The sequence below is a fragment of the Brassica napus genome, chromosome A9 (genome assembly GCF_020379485.1).
Source record: "Brassica napus cultivar Da-Ae chromosome A9, Da-Ae, whole genome shotgun sequence".
NCBI lineage: Eukaryota > Viridiplantae > Streptophyta > Magnoliopsida > Brassicales > Brassicaceae > Brassica > Brassica napus.
The window spans coordinates 25,820,459-25,838,727 of NC_063442.1; the positions used below are offsets into that span (position 1 = coordinate 25,820,459).

At 40.0% G+C, this 18,269-nt stretch overlaps 4 protein-coding genes across 4 annotated transcripts; 2 read left to right on the forward strand and 2 right to left on the reverse strand.

Moving 5' to 3' along the window:
* Positions 1–254: 254 nt before the first annotated feature.
* LOC125578157 (putative CCR4-associated factor 1 homolog 8) lies at positions 255–641 on the forward strand. Its single transcript, XM_048740475.1, has one exon. It carries the CDS (start codon positions 255–257, stop codon positions 639–641), a length of 387 nt encoding a protein of 128 aa, XP_048596432.1.
* A 5,047-nt stretch (positions 642–5,688) lies between these two features.
* LOC106363165 (putative CCR4-associated factor 1 homolog 4) lies at positions 5,689–6,372 on the forward strand. Its single transcript, XM_048740476.1, has one exon. It carries the CDS (start codon positions 5,689–5,691, stop codon positions 6,370–6,372), a length of 684 nt encoding a protein of 227 aa, XP_048596433.1.
* Positions 6,373–10,318: 3,946 nt separating this feature from the next.
* Positions 10,319–13,148, reverse strand: LOC125577597. The gene is made up of 6 exons (XM_048739056.1): positions 12,871–13,148; positions 12,313–12,550; positions 11,856–11,982; positions 11,476–11,763; positions 11,164–11,394; positions 10,319–10,924 (listed from the first exon to the last, which is right to left on the reverse strand). The coding sequence occupies exons 1-6, from the start codon at positions 12,938–12,940 to the stop codon at positions 10,463–10,465; spliced, it is 1,416 nt and encodes a 471-aa protein (XP_048595013.1). The 5' UTR covers positions 12,941–13,148; the 3' UTR covers positions 10,319–10,462.
* A 461-nt stretch (positions 13,149–13,609) lies between these two features.
* On the reverse strand, positions 13,610–17,190 carry LOC106412867. Its single transcript, XM_048740477.1, has 4 exons — positions 15,135–17,190; positions 14,547–15,069; positions 14,376–14,475; positions 13,610–14,302 (listed from the first exon to the last, which is right to left on the reverse strand). The coding sequence occupies exons 1-4, from the start codon at positions 17,188–17,190 to the stop codon at positions 13,610–13,612; spliced, it is 3,372 nt and encodes a 1,123-aa protein (XP_048596434.1).
* Between the last annotated feature and the right edge of the window lie 1,079 nt (positions 17,191–18,269).

Genomic DNA, 18,269 nt, shown 5'->3' on the forward strand with positions numbered 1-18,269 from the left:
AAAATACTATTGATTTAGAATCATGGTATATTAGAAAATGCAAAAAGGTAATTAAGTCAACAAGTCAATGAGTTTAAAAAGGAAATTGTTGAGAAAAGGAAAACCTAAATTGGCTAATACATTACTAAGGTAACGTCCTATATCCTTATAAATAATAATCGTCCAAGTTCTTCACTTCATACAATTTGTTCTTTGTTTAATAAATTTGAGAGAGAAATATGTCAAACACCAAAACGAGAGAGATCTTCACAAATATGGAAGAAGAGATGAAACTGATTAAGGAAGTTCTAAAAACGTGTGGGTTCATAGCCGTGGATACGGAGTTCCCGGGTTGTTTGAAGGAGACTCCTATAGGCGCTACGGACGAGACTCGATACAAGAATTTGAAGTTCAGTGTCGAACGGACAAAACCTATTCAACTAGGTTTCACTCTGTTTGAACGCGACGGAAGTATCGGGGGTACGTGGGAGGTTAATTTCAAGGATTTTGATGCGAGAACCGATGCTTGTAACGAGAAGTCGATAGAGTTTCTGAAACACCCGTCCCACCCCATTCTCCAACCGGGGTTCCAGGGCGCGGGGTTTAGGACACACATGTCTACTTTTCCGACATCTCCGTGTGTCCCGTTTCTGGTCCCATGAGTTTCAGGTGCATTTCCTTCCTTACCGTCGGCATTTCCACTTATAGTTCTGCAAGAATGGAAGAGGGAAAAGAGGGGTGAGTATTAATACTCAGTGAAGCGATTCTAGACCAGTCTCCCCCATGAGCTTTTATACTGCTCAATGTGAAACGAGAACCGACTAGTCGCTACACACATTTCTTAACCAACTATTAAAGTTCATTTCACAAAAACAAGCAGTGCAATGAACTCAGTCATCGCTCAATTCACACAATTCGGTTTATTATTTAAGACTCCATTCATCCTATAACTCTAGGACCTACACAGCTCAAGCGGACCAACCCTCCCCTTTCTTGCTGCGTTCCTGTGAGGTCGCCTGCCCTGGTACACCCGGCATCCGGTTCCCTTGGATGTAGTCCATACCCCTTGCAGTGTCTTACGACCCCTTCCCGCCAAGACTCGGCGTGACTCAATCTTACCGGCGCCTCTATTCTTACTTGCCGTTTTTGAACGCTACGGCCGCCGCGTTTTCCCATACTCCCCACCAGTCCCTCGGTGGTTCGTATTCCATTTCTATTCATTTCCCATACTCCCCACCAGTCCCTCGGCGGTTCGTATCCATTTCATAACTTTTCCTTTTTCTTATCATTTCCTTTTTTCTTAAACCCTTAGACTCTTTCTTACTTTCCTTTTCTAGACGCCACCCGTTCTCGGTGTCACACTCAATCCATTCAGCAATCATTCATAGGCATCCTATCATTCATCTAACCAGACCGGTTAACAGTTCTCTTATTATCCTACGTTCATTTCTTTCTAACCATCCTAGCTCTCAATCACAACCACGGATCTTCCATCAATCAAACAATCAAACAATCAATCAGTTTATTTAGAATCTTAAATCAGTACGAGAGTTCTAATGCAACATGGTCTATCAACCTAACAACAACCAGGATCTACTCAATCCTAGATCCACATTCAACAATATAAAAGAACATGAAAGAGATCTGGGTAGAACACCTCACCTTAGCCTAGATCTGGATCTGGATCTGAGAATAGAGAGTAAGAGAAACGGGATCTGAAGTCGCTGACACCACGCGGCCACCACCACCACTCGCGGCTGTTCACAGCGAGGAGAGAGAGACGCGGCCGAGAGAAAGAGAAGGAGGCGCGGCGAAGAGAGAGAGAGAGAGGAGAGACGCGGCGAAGAGAGAGAAGGAGGAGAGGCGGCGCAGGGAGAGAAAAGGAAGGAGACGACGGCTAGGGTTTCTGATCTCCGGGACTTCTCTGCAGGGCTTCGCTTCTAAATTTGTGATGGAAGGCTAAGGGTGGAGGCTTGCTTTTATAGGGGAAGCAAGGAACCCTAGGGTTTTTAATCCAAATGGGCCGCAAAGCGGGCCTGTCCACAAAAAGTTTTTGGACTTGGGTTTTGGGGTGTTACAATTCTCCCCCTCTTAATCGGAATTCGCCCCGAATTCCAATCTTCAGGCTTTAAACCTTAACATCCAAAACCCGAGGGGAGTTTTCAAACACAATCAAGGGAAGCACGAAATGACATCCTACTTGCTCAAGATCATTTAAAACCAACAATGAATTTAATAAATGAAATGGAGTAGGACTACAATAAAAAGATAGGTCTCAAGGTATCGCCAAAATCCGCGAATACCCTTATAACAAGAAAGGAAAAAGCTAAAACCAAAGAAGAAAAACCATGTCCTACTCCTACTAGCTGACTCTGGAATCACAGCTAGCCACTTCGAACTGGAGACTTCTGCTCCCCGTCCGGCTTAGGACCAGCCACACGGCCACTCCCCGTCGACGACGCCGGCTCCTCTTCCCATGCTGAGTCCTCCGATGGATCCTCCTCCACCTCTACGTCCTCCTCAGAGCTCGAGATGGCGACGACCCGACGAGCAAGTGTCCGTTCCGCCTCCATTGCCTGACCGGCCATCCGGTTCACCAAGGCGAATTCCCATGGTTCCAACACACCAATCAGCTTGCCCCGAATCTCCTCGCGGAGTCCTGCCGTATACCACCGGCACCAATCCTCCGCTGACTTGGGCTTGCATCTTTTGGCTGACTCCAGGAATTCCTCTGTGTACTCCCGGACTGAGCGCGGTCCTTGCCTGGCCTGCGTCAATGTTCCACACTGACATATTCCGGGTATTCTCCTCAGACTCTCTGCATCAATGCTCGGAATCTTCCTTGGGCGTCCACGCTTCCTCGTTGGTACACTGTCCTCCATCCGGATCGGTCCCGGACCTTCCCTGGTCGGCCCCGTCTTCCTGGGGCGCCCTCGGCCCCTTGTGGGCGGCGTCATGTCCACTTCCGGTGCAAACTGGAAAGTACCCTGACCCTGGTACAATCGCCTGTACTCGGCTGCCCGCTGGAAATGGGGCATCAGAATCCGACGCCTCACGGTCGTCTCCTGGATGGGGGCGTTCGGCGGCTCCACGAACTCCACTTCCTCTTCGTCTGGGAAGAATGCAGGTACCACATCGCCCCAAGCGTCACGGTAGGGCTTGCGGGCGTAAGCCCTTGTCCCCTTTGGTCCATAGCGCATGCGTCTTTCTCCGAGCTCGTGATGCACTGGTGAAGACATCCTGCAGCGTAAAAACAAAGACCTGATCAGAACATAGTAGTAGTCATGCATAGATGGCAGTTTTCAGTCAATTCTCAAACTAGCGCTGCTTAAACAGATAATATTCCCGGTGTGGTTCTTATCATCCCTTTTTCCCTAAGAAGATCTCATATCCTTATTAGCATTCCGCATTCTGTTCCATGATGACTCTCCATCATTCTTTTTACCCCAAGATGATCCTCCATCATCCTTTTTACCCCAGGATGATCCTCCATCGTCCTTTTTACCCCAAGATGATCCTCAACCTAGTCCCCATAATCTGAAATCGGTTTTCTCCCACTGTCTCGTCCGTCCGCCCTTGGTCGCCCTGGTTTGCTCCTTCCGCGTCGGCGGGCCCACGCCCTGGTGGTGGGACCCACGCCCATGTTTCTTTTTTTTTTTTTTTTCTACTGGGAACAAGCTTCACTGTGATATCTGAATGCCAGAAGTCCATTTCTTTGCAGGGTTTAATCCTTCCATGAAGCTGCGCACGCCTCGGCCTTGCATCCGTCTCTCCTTCCCCGGCCTCCCCGGCCCGGTGTGGGGCGGTGTCGTCCGCGAGACGCTTCCCTCCAGCTCGAATGTCCGGCTTTCCATTACCCCTTTGACTTGACGTGCTAGGCGACTAATCCCTCTGTATACTTGCCTTACAACTCCTTGTTACCCATTCTTGAACCTCTAAAACTCCACTACCCGCAGTACGAAGACTTTTTGTTAACCCGATCTCGGCCGGAAACTCGGAGCTGTTCGAAATCTCCTTCCACATTAGCTATGACGATTGAACAGAACCATAAGGAAAATGGGCAACGGTGAGAAATGCTGATCCCTTAAGTTAGTATTAAGGGACCTTAACCTGGCTCTGATACCAATTGAAACACCCGTCCCACCCCATTCTCCAACCGGGGTTCCAGGGCGCGGGGTTTAGGACACACATGTCTACTTTTCCGACATCTCCGTGTGTCCCGTTTCTGGTCCCATGAGTTTCAGGTGCATTTCCTTCCTTACCGTCGGCATTTCCACTTATAGTTCTGCAAGAATGGAAGAGGGAAAAGAGGGGTGAGTATTAATACTCAGTGAAGCGATTCTAGACCAGTCTCCCCCATGAGCTTTTATACTGCTCAATGTGAAACGAGAACCGACTAGTCGCTACACACATTTCTTAACCAACTATTAAAGTTCATTTCACAAAAACAAGCAGTGCAATGAACTCAGTCATCGCTCAATTCACACAATTCGGTTTATTATTTAAGACTCCATTCATCCTATAACTCTAGGACCTACACAGCTCAAGCGGACCAACCCTCCCCTTTCTTGCTGCGTTCCTGTGAGGTCGCCTGCCCTGGTACACCCGGCATCCGGTTCCCTTGGATGTAGTCCATACCCCTTGCAGTGTCTTACGACCCCTTCCCGCCAAGACTCGGCGTGACTCAATCTTACCGGCGCCTCTATTCTTACTTGCCGTTTTTGAACGCTACGGCCGCCGCGTTTTCCCATACTCCCCACCAGTCCCTCGGTGGTTCGTATTCCATTTCTATTCATTTCCCATACTCCCCACCAGTCCCTCGGCGGTTCGTATCCATTTCATAACTTTTCCTTTTTCTTATCATTTCCTTTTTTCTTAAACCCTTAGACTCTTTCTTACTTTCCTTTTCTAGACGCCACCCGTTCTCGGTGTCACACTCAATCCATTCAGCAATCATTCATAGGCATCCTATCATTCATCTAACCAGACCGGTTAACAGTTCTCTTATTATCCTACGTTCATTTCTTTCTAACCATCCTAGCTCTCAATCACAACCACGGATCTTCCATCAATCAAACAATCAAACAATCAATCAGTTTATTTAGAATCTTAAATCAGTACGAGAGTTCTAATGCAACATGGTCTATCAACCTAACAACAACCAGGATCTACTCAATCCTAGATCCACATTCAACAATATAAAAGAACATGAAAGAGATCTGGGTAGAACACCTCACCTTAGCCTAGATCTGGATCTGGATCTGAGAATAGAGAGTAAGAGAAACGGGATCTGAAGTCGCTGACACCACGCGGCCACCACCACCACTCGCGGCTGTTCACGGCGAGGAGAGAGAGACGCGGCCGAGAGAAAGAGAAGGAGGCGCGGCGAAGAGAGAGAGAGAGAGGAGAGACGCGGCGAAGAGAGAGAAGGAGGAGAGGCGGCGCAGGGAGAGAAAAGGAAGGAGACGACGGCTAGGGTTTCTGATCTCCGGGACTTCTCTGCAGGGCTTCGCTTCTAAATTTGTGATGGAAGGCTAAGGGTGGAGGCTTGCTTTTATAGGGGAAGCAAGGAACCCTAGGGTTTTTAATCCAAATGGGCCGCAGAGCGGGCCTGTCCACAAAAAGTTTTTGGACTTGGGTTTTGGGGTGTTACAGTTTCTTAGACGCAACGGTCTCAATTTCAAGAAAATCAGACAAGAGGGAGTGGGGATGGAAGAGTTTTTCAAAGAGTTCGGTCAGATTCTCAAAGACGTGGACAACAAGTTGAAGTGGGTTTCGTTCGACGGTTCGTACGACTTAGCGTATCTGGTTCAAGGCCTGACCGGAAGAAAACCACTGCCCGAGACTTTAGAAGCTTTTAACAAAACCGTTGAGGAAACTCTAGGGCTTACTTTTGATGTCAAGAAGATTGCGGTTGATTGCAAAGGTGTGTCTGCCCGTTACGGTTTGCAGAGAATAGCAGACGATCTTCACATCAAACGTGTGGGTGATGCGCACCATGCCGGTTCCGACAGCGAGCTCACTGCCCGAGTGTTTACTGACTTGATATTCAGCATATCGAAGGAGCAAAAGAGAGAGCTTGAAGAGGAGAAACAGAATGAAGAGCGTGTGAGACGTGCTATGCATATTATGCACGAATCGGAACAAAAGAGAAAGCGTGAAGAGGAGGAAGAGACTGAAGAGCGTATGAAACGCGCTATGCATATTATGCACGAAGCTGAAGAAGCTTTTGTGATGGAAAGACGTGGTTATGTGACGGTACAGCCAAGATGTGGTTACTTACCGGTACTGCATCCACCACCAAGACCGGTTGTGTTCCATCCTTACCCACCACAGTTTGCTGGCTACTTTGTACAGCCACAGCGACACATTCATCCATTGTTTTTACATTAAAGCAACTATGTATATATATTAACATCGTTCCTTAAATACAAATTTTAATTTTCATCTCATCTATGCATTTTGTGTTTTCTCAATTGCGTTATTTCAACTTCGGATACAACCATACTCTTTTAAAAACCACAACTAAGAGTTGAACAACTTGGCTTGCTTTGCTGTTACAATTGGTCTTGTCAGTGTGCTTATGCGATCGAGATTCGGTTTGTCTATCTGGAAATCTGACTACTTTTCAGATTAACTACTATTCAGTAAACTTTATTGGTTTGTGATTGATCAGATAATATACCTTGAAAGTTGGAACACCTGATGGGCCTACTTGTCACACATGCTCAAAGACTTGTTACTACACCTCAGTGTTCAATCAACTAAACAATGATGAGGTGTGCTATACTTTTTTCATCTTTTCTGTGGCAAGAGATGAACTGAAAATTGAAAGGTTCGTTTAAAAGTGAAGTCCCACGCGACAACTTTAGTAAGGCCTTCGGTCACACCCCATTCCTTGCTCTATAAAATAACTTGAAACTTAAGTGAAGGGTTAGTGTTTCCAGAAAGCATTCAGAGAAAGTACAACAAAAGGCAAATAGAGTGGCGGTGAAGAAACTCAGGTTGCTTATCAAGTTGTGTTGCTTGGTCGTTGTTCATTTATCATCTAACTTGGTCAGCTAGTGTGATTAGCTCAGAGTCTCTTTAATTCTCCTCAAAGAAGAAGAGATCATACGTTAGCTTAGAATTACAATGTAAGCTTAGCATATTGTACACTCTTGTTCTTCATACTATTGGATCATTGGGAGGACGGACTCTCCCAGAAGTACCGTTTACAAGTGTTGAATAAGGGCCGTTGAATAATGTATTTGCGATAAATTATTTTTGAAGTTACTCGGAAGTTAGTACCGTTCTACTTTGTATATCATGGAATTTTGTATTGTATCAGATGTTCTATCAGATAATAAGGGTAATAATTTTTTTTTTTTTGAAAACCGTGGGGATCCGAATAGTTTTCTACGCCCAAAAATTATTTTCACGAGGCATTGCATCCAGATATGCAACTAATCCATCTATATGGTAAGGCTAGGTGGCCAAGGTGAATCGAACCTATGGCAGAAATTCCGGCTGGAGCTCTTTTACCATTAGATTAAAGATAATAAATTTATCTTCTGCTAATCGTATTTTCTACCAATAAAAATTCAGTAAATGAAGATTTTATTATTGTTAAACCAGTTATTTTATGGGGGAAAGTGTATTATAAAAAATGTGGTTAATAAAGATGATTTGATTCTAAACCAATCGGTTTATCATGAAAGGTTTCGATAAAAAGATGTGGTCAATCAAAATTAATGTCGTAAACCAACCAGTTGGTCCCAAACGTATTTTATATAAAAAATGATTAACCAACATTAATAATTGTAAACAAGTAGGTAAACAAAATTATAAATAATAAACCAATTGGTTAACTAGATGTTTGGTCCGCACATGCGGGCGTAATCGTTTTACAAATATATATTAGTTTATATTTTATTAATTCAAAAATCAGCATGATAACTTATTATTTATGTTTTCAAAAAAATTAAATCAAACATCAAATTATATATATATTTATATATATATATAAATATATGACGTAAATTTAATTAAAATATATATGTTTATTATTGTGCTGAAATTTTAAAAGAAAACATTCACATATCAAAAATATTTTAGTAAATATATTTATACAAATTTAGTTGATTAATATTTTAATGAATTTTAAAATGTAAATTTATTTTAAATTTTATAACTGAAAAATATGTTTTAAGATAACAACACGATGTAAAAATTATATTTTTGAAAAAAAAAATTATAAATAAAAATTCATTTTTGATTATATAGTTAATCATATATATATATATCTCTATACTATTATTTGCGAAGTAAATTTTTTGAATCGAGCTCTCACGTTAAAAGTTAGAGTGGTTAATAACGTTTATACCCTTAATAAATAAAATGTATAACTAAATTAAAAAAATAAAAACGAAATTTTGATTTATTTGATTAGATAATTGATTAAAATTAATAATAGTAAGAATTATCCAAAATCTGAAAATATAATTTTAAAAATAGATAATTTATGTATATATTGTATTGTTATCTGAAAAAGTCTTTTAGTAAAAAGTTTAAAACATGAATTATATAACTAAATATTAATCAAATAAAATGTATAACTAAATTGAAAAAAAAATTATTTGATTAGGTAATTGATTAAAATTAATAATAGTAAGAATTATCCAAAATCTGAAAATACAATTTAAAAAAGAGATAATTTTTGTATATATTGTATTGTTATCTGAAAAAGTATTTTAGTAAAAACTTTAAAAACTTAAAAAACATGAATTATATAACTAAATATTAATCAAATAAAATTCTTAATTATATAATGAAAAATTAAAAATAGAATATTGAATTATCAAAATCTAAAAATATAATTTTTTAAAAAGATTTCTATATATATATATATATTGTTATCTGAAAAAGTATTTTAGTAAAAAGTTAAAAACATAAATCACATAATTAAATATTAATCAAATAATTTTTTAATTATATATTTAAAATATAATATTAAGTTATTTTAAGATTTATTTAGTGTAATGAATATAGTGTACAAATAACTTTTCAAAAATTATAAAAAATGTTTAAGCCCGCATTGCGGGCAAAACACCTAGTATATATATATTCATTAAGGGTATTATATATATTAACCGCTCTAACTTTTAATGTAAGAGCTCCGTTGCTAAAATTTACTTCGCAAATAATAGTATAGATCTGTAAATAATTCTTTGTTTTTTTAAAAACTATTATTCTTTGTGTTAAGAAAAAAAACTAAACCTAATAAAAAGGACAACCTTCTCCGCCACACACATCGTCTCTTCTCTATCATGGTTTGGCAACATCCTTCATGTAACTAACCATCACCACCGGGGAGCAGAAACGAGCTTCCGAAACTTCAGAGGAGGCGACATCTCGTACATTTTTGGAGCTTGAGATGAGGTGAGCTTTTGGACTTGAGCAGAGGTGGCGAGCTTGAGCCGGAAAACAATGTTGAGACCAGTGAAGAAAAGACAGGTTCAAGCTTGCACCACCAGAAAACAGGAGATGAAGGCTTTCTTTCGGTACTTATGAATCTAAACAACACAAAAAAATTTGAAAATTAATTGAGCTATTTAGCTGTATATACATAGAAAATAAGTTAATTAGGTGACAATACATTATTTTATTGGCTTTGCATACCTTGTAAGGAAACAGAAAGAAAGATGATGTGAATTACAGTCGAGTCCCTTTCGTGTATGTCCAAACATGAGTTACACATTTATATTCTCTTTTTATTATTTGACGAACATTTTAATATTTAACCTTTATTTGATGTGTGATTAACAGAAATGTCATATACTGATGTGACAGCTTCAGCCCTTCTCAAACTACTTATTTAAATGGTCATATAACTTACAAAGGTATTTACTATAGAATGTCATTATACATATTTGTTACAAAACTTGTCGTAGCATATTTAACAAGACATGCGCACTAGTAAAAAACATCGCTACAGCCACGTTAATTTTCGTGGCTATGACCAAGATTTCGTGGCTATACGGAGCAGAAACCACGAAATGCTACGAAACGTAAAACGTACGTATACGAGCGTAGCAAAAAGAGCGCGTATCAAAAATCGTAGCAAAGTGCCACGTTTTGCTATGAAAGTTTTCGTGGCAACGCTTGCCACGATTTCAGTAACTTGCTACGATTTGATACGAAATATAATGTAGCAACAGGCACGGTTTTGCCACGGTTTCTTTCGTAACATATGCTACGTTTTACTGACGAAACATTTCGTGGCTAGTTTAACCAATTATATAAAAAAAATTAAAATCAATTATAAAAAACAAATTTGAAATTTATATAAAAAGCTATATGCGAATAGAAAGTCATAATATCATTGAAACCGAAATATATTACATAAGAGTTGAAGTTTCAAACATTCAAACATTCAAAAGATCCATGAATTTGAACCAAAGTACACAAAATATTATAGCTTAATACATGAACTGATCAAACCTTACATATCAAGTTCTTGGCACCACCTATCTAAATCAGAATGGGTATTGGTCGAGAGATGTTGTGGTGGAGCCGTAGACTGAGCTTGAGGTTGTGGCTGATGATGAGATTGAACTGGAGCTTGGGGCTGAGCTTGAGGCTGAAATGGTTGTGCAGTTGAGGCAGGAGTGGAAGCTTGAGATTGGAGAGTTTGCAGAATAATGTTGAGAGTTGCTTGGCTTGCAGACATCCCCCCTGTGACTTCAGTCTTGAAAGCATTGATCTCTGTCTTCAAAGCAGTGAAATCTTCCTTGACTCCAGCAATGTCTTCCTTGACTTCAGAAATGGTGGTCTCGAAGCCAGACATGCGCATATCCACGTCAAGGTTGTGCTTGAGTGAGACAGGAATTGGCACAGAAGGACTGCTGTTCTTGTACTGAGCACTGCCAAGGCCATAGATTGTGCCCTTCTTTGTCTTTCCTCTCTGCAAAAGGAAAGGAAAAATAATCATAATCAAGCATTTCCAATAACTAAGTAAGACAGTCACAAGCAACATAACTAACTAGGACAGTCACAAGCATTTCCAATAACTAAGTAAGACAGTCACAAGCATTTCCAATAACTAACTAAGACAGTCACAAGCATTTCCAATAATTAAATTAAACAACACAAGCATTTCCTGTAAGCTGAAATAAATAAAATGAGGATGAGAGAAGAGATGACCTTGATGTATTCTTGGTTGAGAAGGTAGCGCTTTGCATTTGAAGCAGCAGTGGAGTCGGTTTGACTGTCGCCATGTGGAGATCCATCTTGTAACATCTCTTCAACGGCTTCCTCAACCTCCAGCACCAGCTCCTCTGTACGTTCGTCTAAGAAGGAGCCGTCTTTACCCGTGTGAGTCTTCCTCGCAAGGGCTGTGTATGAAGGTGGTTCATCCAAACCTTCATCAACCATCTATAAGAAAGGAAACAGATGGAAGTTAGACAACAGTTAAGGCAAAAAAAATTAAGAAAATAAACTCAAGGCAAAACTTACCATATTATACTGAATGTTAAGGAAACAGCGTGGGCCTGCACCGTGCTTGTGCATCTTCTTCCCAACTGGAGCAGACTTACGAGATTTTGCAGCTTTTGCACTCTTCTTTTTCGCTTGCTCAGTGTTGTACTTCTCAACCATTGTTGCCCAGTGAGCGTCTGACATGTAGGAAGGTTGCCGGTTATCTCTCCTTTTCTGGCTGATGCGGCCACAGACGGTAACCTGAGTTTGTTTCTTCCATTTCAAGTAGATTTCATCATGGAATTGGTCCTCCCAGTAGTAGTGTTGCTGCAAAAAAACATAATATAAGTCATTAGAGTTAAACACTGATTGTTACTTATAGCTGAGAAAGGGAAAAAGAGAGGGAAAGAAGCACTTACAATGAACGCATGCCACCACTGATCCTTCTTCTCAGGTGGAACGAAGTTCCAGCTTGCCCACGACCCCCAATAGTTTCCTTGCCATGTTGCTCGGATAAAAGCATGGACTTCAGGATCAATACCAAACCTGAGACAAGACAATGGCAAACATCAAAAAAAAAAATCATATATTAAACTCTACACTTAATCTACTTATACACGGTTCATCATACAATTTTTTTTAACCTGGTCTAATGCTTTTACAAATACCTACAATCTATCAGTAGTAGTTTGCTACCTGTAATGTATAATAAAATCTAAATCATTACTAAGCCTAAGTCTTACTAAGTCTAAGTCTTACCACAATGCTCTAAATCTAAATCAGGATGATTGAAAAAGAACAATAATGTATGTGTTCATTGTTAAATGGCAAACACAATAGTTTAAATTTTAAAATCTAAATGCAAGATAGTCTTACCACAATGCTCCATTGATCTTGTCAGGATGGAGGTGTGGCTGGTTACGTCTAGATGGCGCACGTAGCAGAGCATCTTCTCTTCTCCTGACATAAGGGGCAGGAGCCGCAGGCGCTGCACTTGAAGAGCCGGCAGATGCGTGAGGAACAGCTCCAGGAGGTACAGACATGGGAGGAGAAAAAGATGGGGCCATGGCAGAAGGCTCCGATAATGTCAACTGAGGTCTCCCTTGCCGCATATCTGTTGACAGAAGAAAAAACATGTAAATCGAAACTGGAAAAAATCAAAACTTGAAATCAAAACTTCAAATGGAGACAAAACCGAAAACAAAAATCGAAACATGAAATCAAAACCCACAGTTTTAGATGTAAACCCTAAATAAACATGTAAATCGAAACTGAAAAAAAAAACACACTTTTAGATGTAAAACCTAACTAAATATGTAAATCGAAACTCAAAAAAAAAAAAAAAACTAGATCGAAACCCTAGGAAGTATAATCGAAACCCAATGAACCAAATGAACCAAGAGGAATCGAGACAGAGATGAGGGGCTCACTAACCTGGGAGCTGTAATCCGGTAGAGCGCGGGCGACGACGGGATTCGTTTGGGATTCCGGTCGAAGGAGCCATCGTTGAGAGAGAGGGAGAGGAATCTGTGAGAGAGGGTCGAGAGAGAATGAGAGAGGCGGCGAAGGGTTTGAGAGCGTTTCAGAAGGAGAGACAATCCGTGAGAGAGAGAGAGAGGGAGAGGAATCTGTGAGAGAGGGTCGAGAGAGAATGTGAGAGGCGGCGAAGGGTTTGAGAGAGTTTCAGAAGGAGAGACTCCGTGAGAGAGAGAGACACGTGATAAAATTGTGGAGGGGAAAAAATTTCTTAAGTATAGAAATTGGGCTTTAGTTTAGGAGGGAAATGGGTTTTGGGTTTAGGAGGGAAAATTTTTGGGTTTATTATGTGGTGGGAAATAGATTTAGGGTATAGATAGGGTTTAGGGTTTAGTAAGGTTTTAAAATTTTTTTTTTTGAAATCTCAAAACTATTAATTAGAAATTAAGAATATATTAACATTTTAAAACTAAGAAATCTAGTTATCTTCATATTTCCAAATTTTAAACTTCATAAATTAAAAATTTATTATATATTACAAATTTAAAAAATTCATAAATTTAAAACTTCATAAATTTTAAAACTTCAAAAATTACTTATTTATATTACAAAAATTTTAAACTTCATAAACTACAAATTACCAAGTGATTACTTATTTATATTACAATTTTTAAAAACTTCATAAACAACAAACTTACTAAGAACTTGAATCAGATTCAGAATCCGAATCAGTACAAGCCTCGTCTAATTCATCTTCTGAAATGTATTCGTCATTAGCAGGAACATTTGGCGTGGATTCATAATCTGAATCATCTTCGACAACATACGTCTCAATGCGCACCATCACGCTCCGTGCAACAACTTGGTTGTGTGTATCATCTTGTAACGCAACAAGAGCATCCTCAGACGTTTCTCGAACCCCTCTAGGCATAACTTTTGTACATGCCCACCAATCGTTGGCTGATGTATGTCGTACCCGCGGATAAGGAATAAAACAAACTTGATCACAATTACCAGATAAGATAAATGGATCATATTTCTCATACTGCCAGCGCGGAGACACATCAACGATTCCTGAATTATGTTTTCGAATTCCCCGACCTTCAGTTGTATCAAACCACTTACATTTAAAAACCATGGCCTTCAGTCCAACAGAACCAAAATACTCAACCATCATTATCTCCTCGATCAAACCGTAATAGTCAGTATCTGTGGTTCCACGAACTTGGACACCGTAATGTTGGGTTTTCTTATCTTGTCCATGGCTATGTGTGTGGAAGCAGTAGCCACGTGAATGGTAAATCGGCCAAGATTTATACTTACGTTGCGGACCTTGTACAAAATCCAACATCCACATCGGAAACTCATATGTGTTACTCGCTTGCACAACCTGTTAATTTAATTTATATCTATAATTGATAAGTTTCATTCAAATTATAAATCAAATAATCTCGGAAACTCACATAGTTTTTCACCCATTCGGCAAATTGTTGGTCTTTCAGTATTTGTAGGTCATTACCAGACATATACGGGTTTCTCTCCATCACAAACTCCTCGAACATCCTGTGAATTTTTTTAAGAGATTATAACTTCAGATATTCTAAAACAATAACCAAGAAAAAAAATCAAAGTACCTTTCGTAGGGTTCGAATGTATCACAATTGAGCATCAGAAAAGTCTGGAGGACGGTGTAGTCATCATCGGTTAGCCATTTCTCTTCAGATTTTCCACTAACCCGACCTTCGTGATAAAACAAGTTAGGCACATCTGGATATTGATATGTAAACCGAACTTCTCCGGGAAGTGGAACCTCAGGTACCACTTGTGGATTACCAAAGAAGTTAGCAGAAGCGGTAGATATTTCCTCATTCACATATTGTGCAACGATGGAACCTCCAATGTGTGCCTTATTTTTAACTTTCTTTTTCAGATGGTACATGTATCGCTCAAAAGGATACATCCATCTATATTGCACTGGACCACCTAAAGCAGCTTCGTCTGCTAAATGTACGGTCAGATGTTCCATAACATCGAAGAACGAAGGTGGAAAAATCTTCTCCAAATTGCAAAGCTTCACCGCAATGTTTTCTTTCAAAATGGCAACATCTTCGTGCTTAAGTATCTTCGCAGATATATCACGAAAGAAGAGTGCTATCTCTACAAAAAAATAATAGGAGTTAGAAATCATAACACATATCAAACTAATTATTAAGATTATGTACCTGAAATGGCAATGTGAACACTTTTGGGAAGTAATTCCTTAAACGCGAATGGGAGAAGTCGCTGCATAATGACGTGACAATCATGACTTTTCAGACCTGAAATCTTGCTATTCGTCTCGTCTATACACCTACTAAACTTTGAAGCGTATCCATCTGGAAATTTTATATCATTTTTCAACCATCGCAGAAATTCTTTTTTATCCTCCTTCGACAACCGGAATATCGGGACTGGCATCGTTCCATCATCCTTCATATGTAACTCAGACCGTCTGCATAAATCAGGTAGATCCATCCTCGACTTTGCATTATCTTTTGTCTTCCCGGGAACATTAAGCACCGTGTTGATAAGATTATCGAAGAAATTTTTCTCAACGTGCATGAAGTCCAGGTTATGGCGAAGAAGCAGGTTTTCCCAATACGGCAACTCCCAAAAGATACTTTTCTTCACCCAATTGTGGTCTTTGCCGTAGCCGTTTATAGTGCTTGCAGGTTTCTCGTGTCCATTTCCTCCACAATCGACCGTTTCCTTCAGTCCTTCGATGTTGTTGATTCTTTCGCGAAGAATTTCTTCTCCCGTCAACCATGGTGGAGGATCATCAGTTACCGTCTGCCCCTTTCGAAAAGCTTGGACATTTCTTCTGTAAGGATGCTCCCTAGGCAAGAACATTCTATGGCAGTCAAACCAGCTATGCTTCCTTCCATGTTGCAACCAAAAAGACTTTGTATCATCAAGACAATATGGACAAGCTAAACGGCCATGAGTCATCCATCCGGACATCATGCCGTAAGCGGGAAAGTCATTAATTGTCCACATTAGTGCGGCTCGCATCGTAAAATTTTGCTTCTTCGAGACATCATAGGCTTCGACTCCATCGCTCCACAAACTTTTTAGTTCTTCAATTAACGGCTGCAGATAGATATCAATGCTCTTCTTTGGATGCCTTGGCCCAGGAACTAGTACTGATAAAAAGAAATATTCTCTTTTCATACACATACCAGGAGGTAGGTTATATGGGGTTACGATGACGGGCCAGACCGAGTGGGATTCACCGCTCATACCCACTGGATTAAATCCATCTGTTGCTAATCCTAGATAAACATTTCGACTTTCCGCAGCGAAATCAGGATATACCTTGTTAAAATGCTTCCACGCTGCTGCATCAGAAGGGTGGTGCATTTCTCCTTCTGGCGACTCATGTTCTGCGTGCCATCGCATTTGTGATGCAGTAGCCTCTTGTTGGTAAAGACGCTTCAACCTCTCCGTAATAGGCAAATAGAACATTCTCTGTTTTGGACGCCTTTTCCCTTTTCCATGGTTCTTCTGGTGATATCTATCTTTTCCACAAAACCGACACGCCATCAACTCGCGATCTTCTTTCCAAAATAACATGCAATTATCTTCACAAATATCGATCTTCACGACAGGGAGGCCAAGCGACTTCGTCAGCTTCTTCATCTCATAATATGACTCAGGAGCTATATTTGGTTGTGGCAAAACATCTCTAAAAGTTTGTGATAACTCATCCATACATGACTCCGCCAAATTATGATCAGTTTTTACTTTCATTAAACGAGATGCCAAGTATAGTTGAGAAATACCTTCAACACATCCATCATATAGTGGTTGATTAGCGGCTTCAAAAGCTTCAAACACTCCTTCTTCATATTGCTCTTCGTTGGGTTCCTCCATCAAATTCTCCGGTATTTCAGTTGACCCAAAGTCTCCTCCAGGAATGTTCTCTTCATATGGTCCGCCTACATATCTTGCTTCATCTCCCATAAATTGACCTCCCGTCGAAGATTCTCCAGCGTCATAGTAGGTTTCTCCATGGCTTGACCATACATAATAATTACTTTTGAAGCCGACTCGGTAAAGATGGCGGGATACGGTTCTTACATCACGTTGCTTTCGGTTTCCACAACTTACACAAGGACATAGCATGGTTTTTCGCTCCATAAAAGAATTTTGACTCGAGGCAAATGCGATAAAAACTTCAACACCTTCGCTAAATTCTCTCGAAACATTATTATCAACTGGATCAATGTGTCGATCCATCCACTCTCGATTTTGAAAATAATAAGACATTGAAATTTCTCTCTATTTTTTTTATTTTGGGAAAATGGTTTTTTTTTTAACACAAGGGAAAAATGGTTTGATTTCACGATTGTTGTTATGGTTTGCAATGTGATAGAACTCTCGTAGGTTTGCTTGCTTATATAGAAAATACCTTGCCACGTTTTTGCCATGATTTGCCACGATATTTGCTACATTTTTTGCTACGAATTACCACTAAAATTGCTACGGTTTTGCTACGATTAGTTTCGTGGCAAATATTAGAATCTTTTCTGCACACAACCAGACGGATGTGATTGCACTGAGAAAACTAGTCACGAAATTTACCATGAAACATTTTCGTGGCTTAGTTTTTTGTATTTATCACTGCCTTAAGTGCAGGATTGGATTGATGGGATTTTTTTTCGGTGGGCTAGCCACGGCTTGCTACGAATCTGTTCGTGGCAAGCTTATTTTTTTGTTTTTTTCTGGCCGACTAAGATAAAATATTAATATATAGCGATACCCACGTCAAAGACGTAGCAAAACGTAGGAGAACATTGCCACGAATATATTCGTAGCAATTTCGTAGCAAGCTTTGCTATGTTTTGCAAGAAAAGGGCTACGTTTTCTTTTTCGTAGCATATCGTAACTACATCGTAGCTCTTACGTTTTTGCTACGAAAATCGTGTGGCATGTTCGTGGCTGTAGCGATGTATTTTACTAGTGGCGGAATGACCGAATTATACTCAAACGAATAAATGTATTGACTTTCAGTTTACCAAACGAATTTCCTATATAAACCAGAACATTACGTTATGGTTTAGTATAGATATATCATATATCATTTGATATACCCTTTTATCAATGTTTTTAAACCCGACCCGGACACTGAACCGGACGACTTACCGGGTCGATGGGTCACTGGGTCAACTGCGGATCAACTTTTTTTTTGGTCAGTAACTAACTTCTTAATTAAAAACTTAAAATATAAAACATAATCTAAAAACTAAAAAATGACGTAAAAGTTATTTATTGGGTTAACCGGTGGTTCAACCGGTATTGGATTCCGGGTTTTAGTG

Coding starts and splice junctions, on each gene's coding strand:
- LOC106412867 (XM_048740477.1), bottom strand. CDS start 17,190: ATGGATCGACACATTGATCCAGTTGATAATAATGTTTCGAGAGAATTT. Junction 15,070..15,134: donor TGTTCACATTGCCATTTCAG/GTACATAATCTT, acceptor ATTTTTTTGTAG/AGATAGCACTCTTCTTTCGT. Junction 14,303..14,375: donor CCGAATGGGTGAAAAACTAT/GTGAGTTTCCGA, acceptor TTAAATTAACAG/GTTGTGCAAGCGAGTAACAC.
- LOC106363165 (XM_048740476.1), top strand. CDS start 5,689: ATGGAAGAGTTTTTCAAAGAGTTCGGTCAGATTCTCAAAGACGTGGAC.
- LOC125578157 (XM_048740475.1), top strand. CDS start 255: ATGGAAGAAGAGATGAAACTGATTAAGGAAGTTCTAAAAACGTGTGGG.
- LOC125577597 (XM_048739056.1), bottom strand. CDS start 12,940: ATGGCTCCTTCGACCGGAATCCCAAACGAATCCCGTCGTCGCCCGCGC. Junction 12,551..12,870: donor TACCGGATTACAGCTCCCAG/GTTAGTGAGCCC, acceptor TTCTGTCAACAG/ATATGCGGCAAGGGAGACCT. Junction 11,764..11,855: donor AGTGGTGGCATGCGTTCATT/GTAAGTGCTTCT, acceptor GTTTTTTTGCAG/CAACACTACTACTGGGAGGA.